The sequence below is a fragment of the Phascolarctos cinereus genome, unplaced genomic scaffold (genome assembly GCF_003287225.1).
Source record: "Phascolarctos cinereus isolate Bilbo 61053 unplaced genomic scaffold, phaCin_HiC Scaffold_5;HRSCAF=322, whole genome shotgun sequence".
NCBI lineage: Eukaryota > Metazoa > Chordata > Mammalia > Diprotodontia > Phascolarctidae > Phascolarctos > Phascolarctos cinereus.
Genome location: NW_027555958.1, coordinates 106054579 through 106068438, shown reverse-complemented (window position 1 = coordinate 106068438; position 13860 = coordinate 106054579). Strand labels below are relative to the sequence as shown.

At 40.3% G+C, this 13860-nt stretch overlaps 1 protein-coding gene across 1 annotated transcript in view; it reads left to right on the top strand.

The window, feature by feature from the left end:
* Positions 1–1083: 1083 nt before the first annotated feature.
* The window catches only part of SAMD5 (sterile alpha motif domain containing 5), a 39190-nt gene continuing 26413 nt past the window's right edge, over positions 1084–13860 (top strand). Inside the window, exon 1 of the mRNA XM_020986579.2 lies at positions 1084–2673. Coding sequence (XP_020842238.1) covers positions 2176–2673 — 498 coding nt within the window. The 5' untranslated portion in view covers positions 1084–2175. The remainder of the gene's footprint in view (positions 2674–13860) is intronic.

Sequence of the window (13860 nt, the reverse complement as noted above, 5' to 3'; positions counted from 1 at the left end):
AGGCCTGTGGCTTAGGGCTAGGGCTAGCTGAACGCTCCCGCAGCCAGCCTTTCTAAGTACTGTAGCGGGGGCGGGGGGGGGGGAGAAAGCCCACTAAACTGGCTTTTCAGGTGGTGTGGGTGTTGAAGCAGGGAATGAGTGCCCTAAAGATTCCGATCCTTAGTGAAGAGAAGAGCCACGAGGTCCCCAAGACAGAAAGTAGCAACTACGCGGGCGTGAGGGGAGACGTAGGGAGAAAGGGGCCAGGTTCGGGAAGTCGCTCAGGTGCACGGTAAAATCACCTGAGAAAGGTTATCATCATTATTATTACAGCCCGTGTTTAGTAGAAGATTGAGGCAGCATCACCTGCACGTGGTGTATTCTCTCTCCACAGCTGGGGTGGTGAATGGATGCTTAGAACTCAAGGGGACTGGACTAGGGCTCAAACCTAGGTAGGACTCAGGCTCTTGGAGCCTACATAAAAGCAAAGGGTAACAGCCCTTTTTGTTTAAAAACAAAACAAACAAACAAACACTTCCCCCTTTACCCTTCTCTCCAAGCAGTTAAACCAGTGCTTGACTTTTAAGTCCTCTGGTTCCAGAGTTGAAAGTCCAGAGGACTTTTCAGTACTCAGGTCTGTTCTGGCCACAGAGCTTCTTCCCTGGGCGAGTCTGGTTGGGAGCCCCGGCCTTCGAGGGAGGGCGCCCTTCTCCTTCTCCGGGAGAACCAGAGCGCGGTGAAGAAGGAGAAAGGCTGTAATTGAGTGGAAGAGGGTGACGGGAGAAAGGTCGGGAGTAGAAGCTGAACAAAATGATTAAGGAGAAAGTTCTCCCTCTCCCCTAACTTTTGGAAATAACTGAGATGGAGGAGGAAAGAGGCAGAAGAGCGTTGGAAGCTGCCCATGTCAACTAGTTATCTCCCAGTGCGGAGAAGTCGTGGGTTGACGAGCTGCAGGCTGAGCTCTGCCTCGGACCCCACCGTGGGTTTTGGGTGTGCTGAGGACCTCTATTACCCGCCGCTCTACTCCTTGGCCTCCTCGGCTGCCCAGTGTTGAGCTAACGTCCCCCCCTCCCCACCCCCGTCCCCAGCCCCAACTCGGGAGGCAGCCCCTCCACTCGAGCGCAGGACGGACACTACGAAATAGATGCGCAGCTCGCTAAGTTGAAGGGTGAGGGCCGAGCTTGGCACCAGGACAGAAGAAAGCTGCAACTTAGCGAGGAAAAGGAGGGGAGAAGGGAAACTAGGATATCCAGCCTCGCCCTGTCTGTGGACCCCGGCCTGAGGATCCACACTACCATCCTTGTTGATAAAGGCGAAGTGGGAAGAATAGAAGGAAGACATAGGTTCTCCTGTATGAGAAAGAAGTGCTGTTTAGGGGAAGGAACTGAAAGGAGCGGACCAGGGAGCTTCTGTATGCAAGAGAAGCCCTGTTTGGGGGGGGGGCAAGTCTAACGGCAGCCGCTGAGGTTCACCCCGCCCTCCAGCCAGCAGCTGAGAAACCACGGGACAGGGACCGGGGAGGGTGCTGAGGAGGAGGTGAATAACACATACGTAGATGAGACACATCAGGGCGACTGTGCATCTGTCTGGCTGAAGGATCCTCCTCCTCCTCCTCCTCCTCCTCCTCAACATGGTACTACGTGTTAAAAAGCAAACACTGAGCAAATAGTAAATAGAGATGCATGAAGCCACAGAGGAAAGGAGACGAATGGAACTGAATCAAGCAGAAGAGAAACTGAAGGAAAGCGAGGACCAACCTAACCTCGTGTCGTCCAAATAGAGCCCCCGAACCGGGCTTGTTCCAAAGAGGGGCTGTGATTAAACCCCTTCTCAGCCACCCACCCTCAATCGAGTGACAGAAGCTCGCCTGCTCCGAGGGAATAAGCAGCAATACCAATAGATCACTGTGAACTGCGGCTGCTGTTCGCGAGGGATTTAATTTTGGTTTTTTTTTTTTTTTGCTTTCACATTTTTCTTCCAGTTTTTTTTAAAGGTGTCTGCTATTTTCCTGATTCCAACTCTGTGCTATTCCGCCTTCAGCTTCGCAGATTGTTAATTTTTACCTCATCTCTCTCCTTCCCCCTTTCCTCCGAGGAAAGAAAAGGATTAAAAGTTACAAGTATTGTTATCGTCGGGTTTGTAGGTTATTCTCTCCCCACTCTCCCTTTGGTGTGTGTTGTAAAAGTAGCGAGTACTATGTGCACCAACATAGTTTACGAATGGCTAAAAGCCCTTCAACTCCCCCAGTACGCGGAGTCCTTCGTGGATAATGGTTACGATGACCTGGAGGTGTGCAAACAGATCGGGGATCCTGACCTGGACGCCATCGGGGTCTTGGCCCCCCAGCACCGGCGCCGGATCCACGACGCGGTAAGGAGGCTACGGGAGCAAGACGCCAATGCCGCCGGCCTCTACTTCACCCTGGAGCCGCAGCCGCTGCAGCCCCAGCAGCAGCCTGGTTCCCCTTCCCCAGAAATCTACACCAGTCACCTAGTGGAGCAGTATGAGGGTCAGGCTTGGAGGGAGTCCCAGCCCGGCCAGACCCAAGGACCCAGGGGGGTCTCTAGGAACCAGAAAGCCGGGTCCCGGAGCAAGGAACTGGTGACTTACCCCAAACTCAAACTGAAAATCATGATCAGGGATAAACTCGTCCGGGATGGAATCAACTTAAGCAAGCCCCCGTACTCCAATAAGGTAAGAACTAACCTCTCCACACTCTCCCAGTCATCCCATCCCCGTTAGCATGCTTGTGTTGACGAAGGTGGTGGTGCCAATTTAGGCTTATCAGTCCCTGGTGGTCAATCTCACCTAACAGGGAGGGAAGAATGACACTGATGTTTTGATTTCTTTTTCTTTTACTTGAGAAGGAGGTGGTCAACTAATTTCTGATGAACCAAACTGAGGTGGGCAAGGGTCTCACTATCTTCCCCAAGAAGCCCCTTTCCATAGCCACTCGTTCTTACTTGTTGGATATTGTTTCGTCCTCTCTCCTTAGCATTTCAGTCTTAATAAGTATCTCTGAAGAATGGCAGATATGTCATTATTTTATACCTTTGTCATCTCCTTTCCTAGTCCCCCTCCTTTTTTTTTTTTGGTGTGATGTTGCCTCCAGAATTCTCATATGTTTCTCCATTTAGTTTGCATAGATGAGTTAAGTTATGTTATAGAGAAGAATTCTTTGAAGGTGTTGTCTAGAGAATATGATTTTTTTAAAAAAAGTTGATAATTACAAAATGGATAGGGGAAAATCCAAGGACTGCTGTAAACTTGGAAAGCAATGTCACCTTTAGATCCTTTGGGGGGGGAAGCAAATAAAATGTATGTTAGGGGCTTGGAAATGCTTTAAGGCAGTGCCTTGAGTTTTCCAAATACAAAACTTATAAAACAACTAAATCAACTGAGCACAAAAGGTTGACTAAGCAAATGCTTGAGGTCAGTATGATGTCATGTGTTTGATGGATGTAGTCAATGAGGGGCTGATTCATTAAGTAAAACTTTGGATTGCAGACAGCTCCAGATGAGCCACATTTGGAAGACTGGAGAAATAAGAGCTAAAAAGCTAATGAAAAATTGTTCAGCTTGAATAAAAGAGAGATAATAGACACAGGCAAATGCAGAAATAGGTCATAAATGATGACAAACCTTTTATGAAGCCTTTGGGAAATAACTTGGGAATTATCACAGTTTGTAAAGGTACTACTACTCTACTAGAAGGGACAGGGCCAAAGTACGGGTGGGATATGTAGTGTGTTAACAAAAAAAAATTAAAATGAGAAAATGTCATTATTTCACATAATACCATGCTTCCTCAGCTCAAAATACACTGTAGTTTTGGTTGCTTCACACTTTTAGGTTGGAAAATACTACTCTATCAAAGGGAAGATGACATCCTGAGACGATGTCTGAAGAAATACAGTTTTTTAAAATGTATATTGCAGCTTAATGATGAAGAGTTAGAAAAGGGTGAATGCACAGAAAATAACATGGAATAATAAAAGATTGGCTACTTTTGTGAAAGGCAAGTAGGAAGGTAAATGTAAATTAATGAAAGGCACAAATTGAGATTCTTAGTAGGTTGTGGTTCTCTTGGAAACAGTATCAAATGGAGAAGTTAAGGAAAAATGCAAGTGGATTAAAGAGCAGACTAGATGGTTTAACGTATCATTTATTTGGATTTTCTAAGTCACTTTGAAATAAGGTTAAATGTTTGAGTAACCTACTCTAGGGCATGGAAGTCTGCTTTACATTTAAGATGCACTACCCTGAGTATATTACCTGTATTCATGGGAGGAGACTATATTTGATAATTACACTTGTATAACAGAGTAGATAGACATTTTTTCAATTAGGAATAGTGACTGGTCAGGGTACGGGAACACATTAGCGTGAATAACTCATTTGCTAAGAGAACAGTTGAAAGGAGGTTGGACTCAGTCAGCTGAATAGTCATTTACTGCTGAGGAGGTGATTGAGCCTGACAGTGAATCTGAGCTCCTCAGCATGTCGTGATGGGCTCAGGCAGGAGCCAGAAAGTCCTTCAGAGTGGAAGTTTCCTAAGCTACCCATAAAAGAGAAGATGCAGGCCTGAGAGAAAAGGAGGATGGTAGCTGAGGGGAGTGTTGAGAAAGGAACCTATGCAGGGAATAAAACAGCAGGTTTAGAATGTCAAGACAAGTAGATGGCTTTACAGAAGGGTGGTGTCAAGGTATGTTATTGAGTTGTGGTCTTCTACCTCTAGGAGCAGAATAAAACATACATCATAGTGAATCTTATTCAGAACCTTCCGACTGTCCTGGGTTTGTATTTACTTTCTATATGAAACATTATTTGACACAACTTTACTATGACTGTCTTAGAACATAAATTTGATGATGTGTAACCCGAAGAACACATCAATGGTGAGCCTCATTTCTCCTTCTCTGGTTTATTTTACTTCCAGCCAAATGGGCCTGCAGATTGTTTTGGAAGCTTTCTTAATCATTAACTGTGGCATTGGTACTTCAGATGAAGAGGGGAAAAAATAGGACAGCAGGCCTCAATGTTTGAAGACCTGTACTGTAAGCTCATACAAATAAGAGGTGAATATAATCAAAATGAATAAACAAGATGATGATTATACATTAGTAGAATCATGACCACCGCTCTGAACGTTTTAGCTATGGGTTGGAGAGAGGGTTACTTAGATTTTCTACTATATATCTTTTTCAAAGAATTCTTTTGTTTTCATTTAAGCCACAATTTAGATGATATTGTTTCTGCAGAATCTGCAGGCCTCTATCTGACTTGGATCTGAATGTGAATTAGTCATTACGTGCTATTTGGAATTCTGATCATTACAATTCAGCTTCTCATTTGCAGACATTAGCATCCGTGATCTCTGTGATTTGGCACTTCACAAGAATATTAGATCAGTCTTCAAAATGGATTAAATTAGGAAATATTAAGGCAGGAAAGTTGAGTCCTTTAGAGAGGAAAGTAGCAGGGTAGAACCGAGAGAAAAGTAAAACTTGTTATTGTGATGAAGGAACTTCCTAATTGGTCACTAACTCCATAACATCTTTCCACTCATGTCTTCATTCTATAAAATGCAAATGATCTTTTCCCTTGGACAGTTTTTGTAATAGACTTCTAATTGATCTCCTTGCCTGGTTTTCTCATCTCACTCATCTCTCTTCCACACAACTAGCAAGTCAATATTCCTGAATTGCAAACCTGACCATGTCACTCCTTATGCAAAAATCTTCAGTGACTCACTCTTGCTTTTTTAAAAATTAATTAATTTTAAGTTTTCACATTCATTTCCATAAGCTTTCAAGTTTTAAATTTTCTCCCCCTCACTCTCCTCCTCCCTCCCCAGGATGGCATGTAGTCTGATATAGGCTCTATGTATACTTTCCTATTAAACATATTTTCACATTAGTCATGTTGTAAAGAATTAGAACTAACAGGAAGAACCACGAGAAAGAAGAAACAAAACAGAAGGGAAAAAAAGAGCTAATGGTATGCTTCGATCTGTATTTGACTCCATAGTTCTTTCTCTGGATGCGGATAGCATTTTCCACCATGAGACTTTTGGAGATGTCTTACATCCTTGCATTGCTGAGAAGAGCTTAGTCTATCAAAGTGAGTCATAGCACAATGTGGCTGTTACTGTGTACAATGTTCTCCTGGTTCTGCTCACTTCACTTAGCATCAGTCCATGTAAGTCTTTCCAGGTTTTTCTGAAGTCTGCTGGCTCATCATTTCTTATAGCATAATGGTATTCTATTACATTCATATACCATAACTTGTTTAGCCATTCCCAAATTTGTGGGCATCCCCTCAATTTCCAATTCTTTGCCACTACAGAAAGAGCCGCTACAAATATTTTTGTACGTGTTTTTGTACACTTTTGCCATCACTCTTGCTTTTTTAAGATAAAATATAAGTACCCCAGTGTGGTATTTAAAAGCCCTTCACAATCAGGCTTCCATATACTTTGCCAGTATTCTCTTCCACATGGTTCTCCATTTGAGTTAAACTGGCATTCTAGCTGTCCTCCCATGCTCAGTATTTCATCTCCCACCTCTACTGTCTTGCACAAATGATTTCTCCAAGTCTGGAATACACTCCCTGCTGGCCTTACCATTATGGAATCCTTTGCTTCCTTCAAAGAACAGCTCAGATGTTGCCTCCTATGGGATTACCTTCCTTATCTTTCCCTTTGCCCTCCCTTTATTATCAGTTAACAAGGACTTGTTAAGCACCTACCTGTTAAATGCCATTCAGTGTGCTAGGTGCTGGTTATGCAAAGACAAAAGTGAAATTTCCTGTGTTCTCAAGGAGTTTACATTCAGTTGGGGGAGACAGGATCTGCTTATACAGGGGGGGCCAAAAAATCATACTGCAGTTTCAGGCTTGAATAGCTTGACGCTGCACTAAGATTTTTTGGAGCACCTTACATAGTTATATATGAAACAAATGCAAGGACATAGGGTGGAGGAAGCACAAGCAGCTTCCAGGATCAGGAAAAGACTTCATGTAGAAGGTGGCACTTGAGTTGATTTTTTTAAGGAAACAGGGATTCTAAGAGGTAGAGGTGAGGAGTGAATGCATTCCAGGCATGAGGAACAGCCAAGGCAAAGCTTTGAGGCAGGAGTGCTTTACAGCTTTTCAGCAAGAAGGGCAGTTCGAACTTTTGAGTTTTTGAAAGGGGATTTTATATATCTATATGTAGGGATACACACACACACACACAGACACACACACACCATATACACACCCCTGCTCTATTCATAGATTTTTTGGTTTGTATTGAATTCAGTAAAACAAAATAAACAATGTAGAGTGACTTACAAAGGTGCTTATGGCTGCGTGTGTGTGTGTGTGTGTGTGTGTGTATGTGTGTATGTGTGTGTTTGTCTCAAGCATGGTGTTCATTGGCATGAGTGTATGGTTGTACCTAGAAATGCTGATTCCAATTCCAACTATTTAATTTCATGGGAAACTAGATAAGAGGAAGAGAGTGGTTTAGAGTGGATAAGAGATGCCTGAAGCCTCACATCCAACCAGCTTTCAAGTATCTCTTCCCACCCACCTCCTACCCTCATAGTCTACCAACAAGAGATGAATTTGGGTTCAGAAACTATTTTAAAATTCAAATGATCCTTAGGAAGCTGTATGGTCATTCACATTTATATACACGAACGTATACACACATGAAGTTGTAGTGAATTTTTTCATATCAGTCTCTAAGTAATCAGTCAAGAATGACTCAGTTTACTTTTGAATTTTGGATGGGGAATTTCAGATGTTGAGTTTGGGTGAAGTTGGGGGACTTTGGATGTCAAAGAGTAAGGCACTAGTAACATTAAGATATTTAGTATCTAGAGGGCAAGAGAGAGAGAAGGTTTGAGGTAGGATTGGGATTCAGAAAGGGGAGGTAGGGGGAAAACTACTTTTCATTTTTTCTTAACCATATTACAGTAAGTAGGACTAATACTTTGTATGCAGTGTTCCTTTATTTCAAAAGCTTTTTCATTCTCGCCACAATCCTTTCCAGGGAGAGGGGAGAAAGTAAAAGACATCAGTGCTCTGATGGGTCAAGTTTAGTTGTGTTAAGTGGTTGCCAGTTAATATTTTAGAAGGATTTGTTTTCATTTCAAGCCAGCAAGCCTAGTATATGCCTTGGGAAAGAATTGAAGACAAATGTCAGATTTATTCCTATGTATATAAGGTGTTCAGGTAACTCCACCCTCAGGAACCATATTTGCCTGGCCTACTATTCTTTCTGTGCTCTCCTACTGTCCTCTTAAGATAACAACAAAGAACTTTCAGTGATTTGTATAAAGGCAGTATGCTGTAGTTGAAGAAAATACTCTATTTGGAGTCAGAAAGCATAAGCAAATCTACTTAGCCCAGAAATGGGTATAAAAATGCTTGTGCTATTTATCTTACAGGGATGTTAAGAAGTTGGATTAAATCTCCTTCCTTTCTACTTCATTTTTTTATGGAGAGAGGCAGAAGGAAAAGCATAAGGAGATAAAGTATTGAAGTGCTTCATTTGTATTAGTGGCTAAATCTGGTCAATATAAACTGGTTTTTACCATCTTCTGTCTTGGCACCCTGTTTTCTGTCAACCATTTATTGACTCAAGGATGGATATGGAATCATTTTACCCTCTGTTGTCTTCTTTGAAGAGAATTATTTGATTTAATGGAGTGTATTCCCTCCCTCACTTTGTCTCTCTGAATCTCTTTTTAAAAATATTTTTTATTTCTGTAGCTGATCGTGTTGCCTCTGGATCAGCCTATTCTGGGATCGGTCTGTGTCTCTTGTATCTTCATCCTTTTTATTCCCTATATAGCTCACTGTGAAGAAGTTGTATAATGCTCACCAAGTGGAATATAAAAGGAATCCTCAACATGAAGACTAAAAAAATAGAATAAAAATTCATTTCTTTGAAGCTGAAATAATCTATCATTCAAATCATAAGTATTCAGAATCAAAGGCATGTAAAATGATTTTTAGAAATAATTTCCCCCAGACTATAAGCATAATATAGGATAGGCATGTATGTCCCTCAACACACACAAAAGTACCATGGAAGAACTTTATCCATCGTGATTGGGGAGGAGGAGAACATTTAGAACTTTTATAACTCTTGGTTAACATATGCAAGGCTCTCTGAGCCCTGGAGATACAAAGAATAAAAAAACCCAAGCAACTATACAGGTCTTGCTATCGGAGTTTAGAATATAATAGGGCAATATGGCACAACCTTATCACTCACATCTACACAGGTTTGGCAAAGGCTTTCCTCACAAATGAATAGACTATAAGAGAATGTGAAAGAGGTAAAGGAGATATCTGAACAAAATCATATTCATAATTTGAGGAGGGACAGATGACTTCAGTTGTAGGAAGTGGAGTGTGTGAGAAATCAGTGAAGACATTATGGAGGATATGGCATCTGAGCTGGGCCTAGGAGGAAGAATATCTCAACAGAGAGATGAGGACTGAGAATTTTAGACATAGGGATATACAAAGGCCTAGAGATGGGGCTGTATAGGATGTAATATGGGAGTAGTGAGTGGTCCTGAACTGAACTAGGGTAGCTAGGTGGCAAAGTGCATAGAGCACCTGGCACTTGATGTAAGAAGACTCATCTTCCTCAGTTCAAATCTGACCTCAGACACTTACTATCTGTGTGACCCTGGGCAAGTCACTTAATCCTGTTTACCTCAGATTCTTCATCTATAAAATGAGCTGGATAAGGACCTGGTAAACCATTCCAGTGTCTTTGCCAGGAAAACACCAAATGGGATCGGAAGAGTTGGATAGGACTGAAATGACTGAGCTAAAACAAGGTTTGCTGGAGCCAAATTATTGAAGGCCTTAAAAGCCCATCTAAAGAATCCATATTTTATCCTAGTGGTAACATAGAAGGATTTTGAACAGAGATGGCCTGTAGTTAGTCCTGTTTATTTGAGAGGTGACTGAAGGACCAATTAAAGAAGGGAGAAGCTAGAGGCAGGGAGACAAGGCAGGTGGTAATTGATACTGACAGGTTGAATTAAAACATCCCTTGGGAGGACTTCACCTAGATTGGTATGAATATAGCAAAAGGAAAGAGGAAGGTTTGAAATTGGCAGTAGTACATTCAACAACAGTTGTGAACTGATTGCATGGGGGAACAGGGTAGTGAATTAGAAGGAGGAGTCAGAGAATTAAAGATGACTTTGAAGTTTGGAGCTTAGGTACTTAAAAGAAGAATGTCTCTCTTTCTGTCTTTCTCTGCCTGCCCCCTCCCCTTGGTTCTCTCTTGCTCTTCCCCCATGCCCCCTCCACCTGTGGAGCAAGGTGAAATGTCTCATATTAAAAGATTATAACTACCCAGCAAATTTATGTATCTTTATGGTTATTTCCTAACTTTTGGGGAGAAATTCCACTTTTACTTTAATCATTGAATATTAGTTTGGCAGGGACAATAGCATAAAAGAATAGTATACAAACAATCTAGAGTGGCTGACTTCTCACAAAAAGCATGAGGTATATGACCAATTTTGTACATACATGAACCAAGTGCCAAATAGTAGTTTAGAGGGATTCCACTACTGTTTCTAATAGAAAGAAATGATCTGGACTTCTCCTCATGATTTATTCATGTAGATTCCAAAGAGTTTGAAATACAGACAAAAGGAGAATTGCAAAAACAGTTTTTGGGAAGTATGTCTTAGCAATAGGGAAACCCCTGCACAATCACCTGAGAATAATTTGCTTAAATTGGCACATGTGTATATGTTCATGTGTATACATGAAAAGTATTATTTCTCATATCTTTTGGATAAAAATATTAACATTTTATAATAAAACAAGGCCAATTTAGTATGAAAGAGCTAATGAGCAACAATTGTATAAATTTAAATAAGTTTACTAGGGGGTAATTTTTAACTGTGGTTTTCATAATATGGATCCATCTCTGGTTTTCTAGAAAAATATATATGTAATGGAAGTAAAATTGGAAATTTTAGTATAGATGTTATTGAAACAATTCTTATTTGCCTTTAAACTTTCCCTTAGAGATCACAGGTAATGAACTTTGTAAAGAAGTTGAAACTAGGAAAAGGAATCAGGCTAGAAAAAAAGTAAGTTGGGTATTGGAGAAAGCAATCTTTCATTTTTCTATCAGGTACTCCCTATGCAATTGTTTTTGCAGAAATGTACATGTCATCATTGTATCTGGCAGGCATACTTACTTTAGGATAACTGTGTATCCACAAAGAATGGTAAAGATCTGCATTATCAAATAATCCCTCTGGGAAAACCATACATTGATAGAAGTACTAGTGCATTAAAGTAGTAGCAGGATTTTCAGGGCCATAAAGTGGTGCAGCCATAGACAATATTTATGAAGTGAAAATGCATTTATTTGCATAAGGAGCCCCTCAAGATTTCTTTCTACTTGATGTAGTATCTTTTACTTTAATCAGGTTCAGGTAAAGAAGGAATCTGACAAATATGAAATATGCAACCTCAGAGGGAAATTAATTTTGCCAAGTAATGTTAAATGCATTCAAGGCCAACAGGCATGTGAAGAAATAATGGGATCAGTTCTAATCTATATTTGTAGCTCTTCTCCCCAACTTACCTCAGTTGGGTAGTTGAGACTTTTTTTTCCAGCTTTGCACAAGGTATTTGTCATTAATCAACCAAGAACCATTTATTAAGCATTTATTGTGTGTTAGGCACTATACCAGGTAATAGGATACAAAGGCAAAAAACCCCCCACAAAAAACAAACAAAAAAAAAGCACAAAGAGTTTGCATTTTATTGGGAGAGGTGACATGTACATAAATATATGCAGAATAAATTTGAGGCTCTTAGAGCACTAGTAGCTTGGGGATCAGGAAAAGCATCATATTATCTTTCAGCTGCATCTTGAAGCAAGTGAGAATTCTGTGAAACAGAGGTGAGGAAACGGGAGGTGCAGGTTAGAGATTGGACCTGAACCTGAACATTGATGCCTTGAAGGATTTTTTATTTCATTCAGTGTGACTCCCATGACACAGCAATTCACCCATTCTCTCTCACTGTGTGTGTTCTATATTCATGTCTTAGCATAAATTCTCTACAGGGCTTCATCTGGTGCTTGGCACAGAGTAGGGACTTAATAAATATTCAATGATTGATCGAAGATCTTCTCTCATTCTCTTGACATTGTGTGGATCCTATTGGAGCACATGGGCTATCTGTTGACTATCCTTCCTTCTTGTCATGTGGAAAACCCCCACTTTTATTTCTTGATTTCTCTTTGCAAACAGATCAAACAAAAAATAATTTGTTCTTTTAGGACTAATGTAAGTATTCATAGATCATGAAGTGAAATCGTTTAGAGTGATGCCATTAACTCTTAAGTTTTATTATTTCTGTGTATCTTTTACATTAAATATGTTACTACTTTTTAGCACAGTAATTTGTGTTGGTACATGTGCCTGTGCTTCTAGGTACTATATATTGACATACTTATCTTGACAAGATGTGGTGAATCATGTCTTCTTCCAGTGTCCTTCAAGGATGTTCATTTATTAGAACAGTGTGGCAGGAATATCTTTAGAACAGATACACTATATCAAAATTTCTCTTAAGAAGTATGACATGCCTTTAGTATGCCTCAACACTGCTGTTTTTGGATGTACAAACTAAAATATGTTAAATATTCTATGGGGGAAAGGAGAAGAGAGAGATGATTTCTTTTGAAGTGAATATAAGAAAGAGGTCATTGGACATGACCTAATGTTATGAAAGCCTTTTGTGGTATTATTCCTTATTTAGCCAGATATTAATAGTAGTACTAGAAGAACATAAGTAATGCTTTTATTTACTAATGCTCTTCTCTTAGGTACTATCTCTCATTTCCTGTCCATGGACTAGAATGTAGAAAACTTGCTTTTAGCCTCGGTTTTCCCATACACCCTTTAAGCTCTCTGCTGCTAATAGTCTCTTCAAAACCTGAACAAAGGTAAGGAAGTTCTCTGTGGGGGACCCAACTTTTTTTTTTTTCAAAATAGAAAATGATGCTTCTATGTAATAATTGACCATGCTCTTCACAGACCTTATCTAGCTGGCATTGGACGGATTGAGTTGAAGGAATCCCTTTATGGGTTATAGATTCCAATTAGAGGCTATTACAGCATACTTTTCTGACTGTAGGAAGGCAAGTGGTGACTGAAGTTGATGCCAGGTGGGGTAGAAGTTGAGTCACTGACTTTGAGTGACAATTTTAAGATTAAATTAAAAGTAATTTTGACAATTGACTTAAAATTGCAATTAATGTCTAGGTATACATCATATAATTTTTATATACTTCATTGAATGAAGGTACCAAGTAAGAAGGTTAATGAATACATATGAAATAATATAATAAGAAATATAACCATCTACACAGGTAAAACCAAGTGGATGAAGAATATCTGTTGTCTTAGGTGATGTTGTATGTTTGGGCTTGTTTATCAGTATGTATGTCTGGGATAGACAATGCAACTGCATAAGTTGGATCCAGAGCTGAACAGTAGGGAGGAAGCAGATTGGATAGCTTTTGGGAAATGATAAAGTATATTGGACAACCCTAGTTTCTTAGGGAAATATTACCCGTATGGTAATAAGACATGACATACAGCAGTGCCAAAGAATTGAAAATAAATGTCACACAGAAAGGTAATGGAGGTACACGATAGGTACGAGCAAACTGTAACATATAACCAATGAGGAAGTTTGAAAAAGAAGAGGAATAAAATGTACCTTCAAGGAAATGCATGATAGGAAGAGAATATGGAATGGTTCCATAGCAAGAATGAGGAGTGACACATAGACAACCAAAGTGTTCCACTAGTATACTTGAAA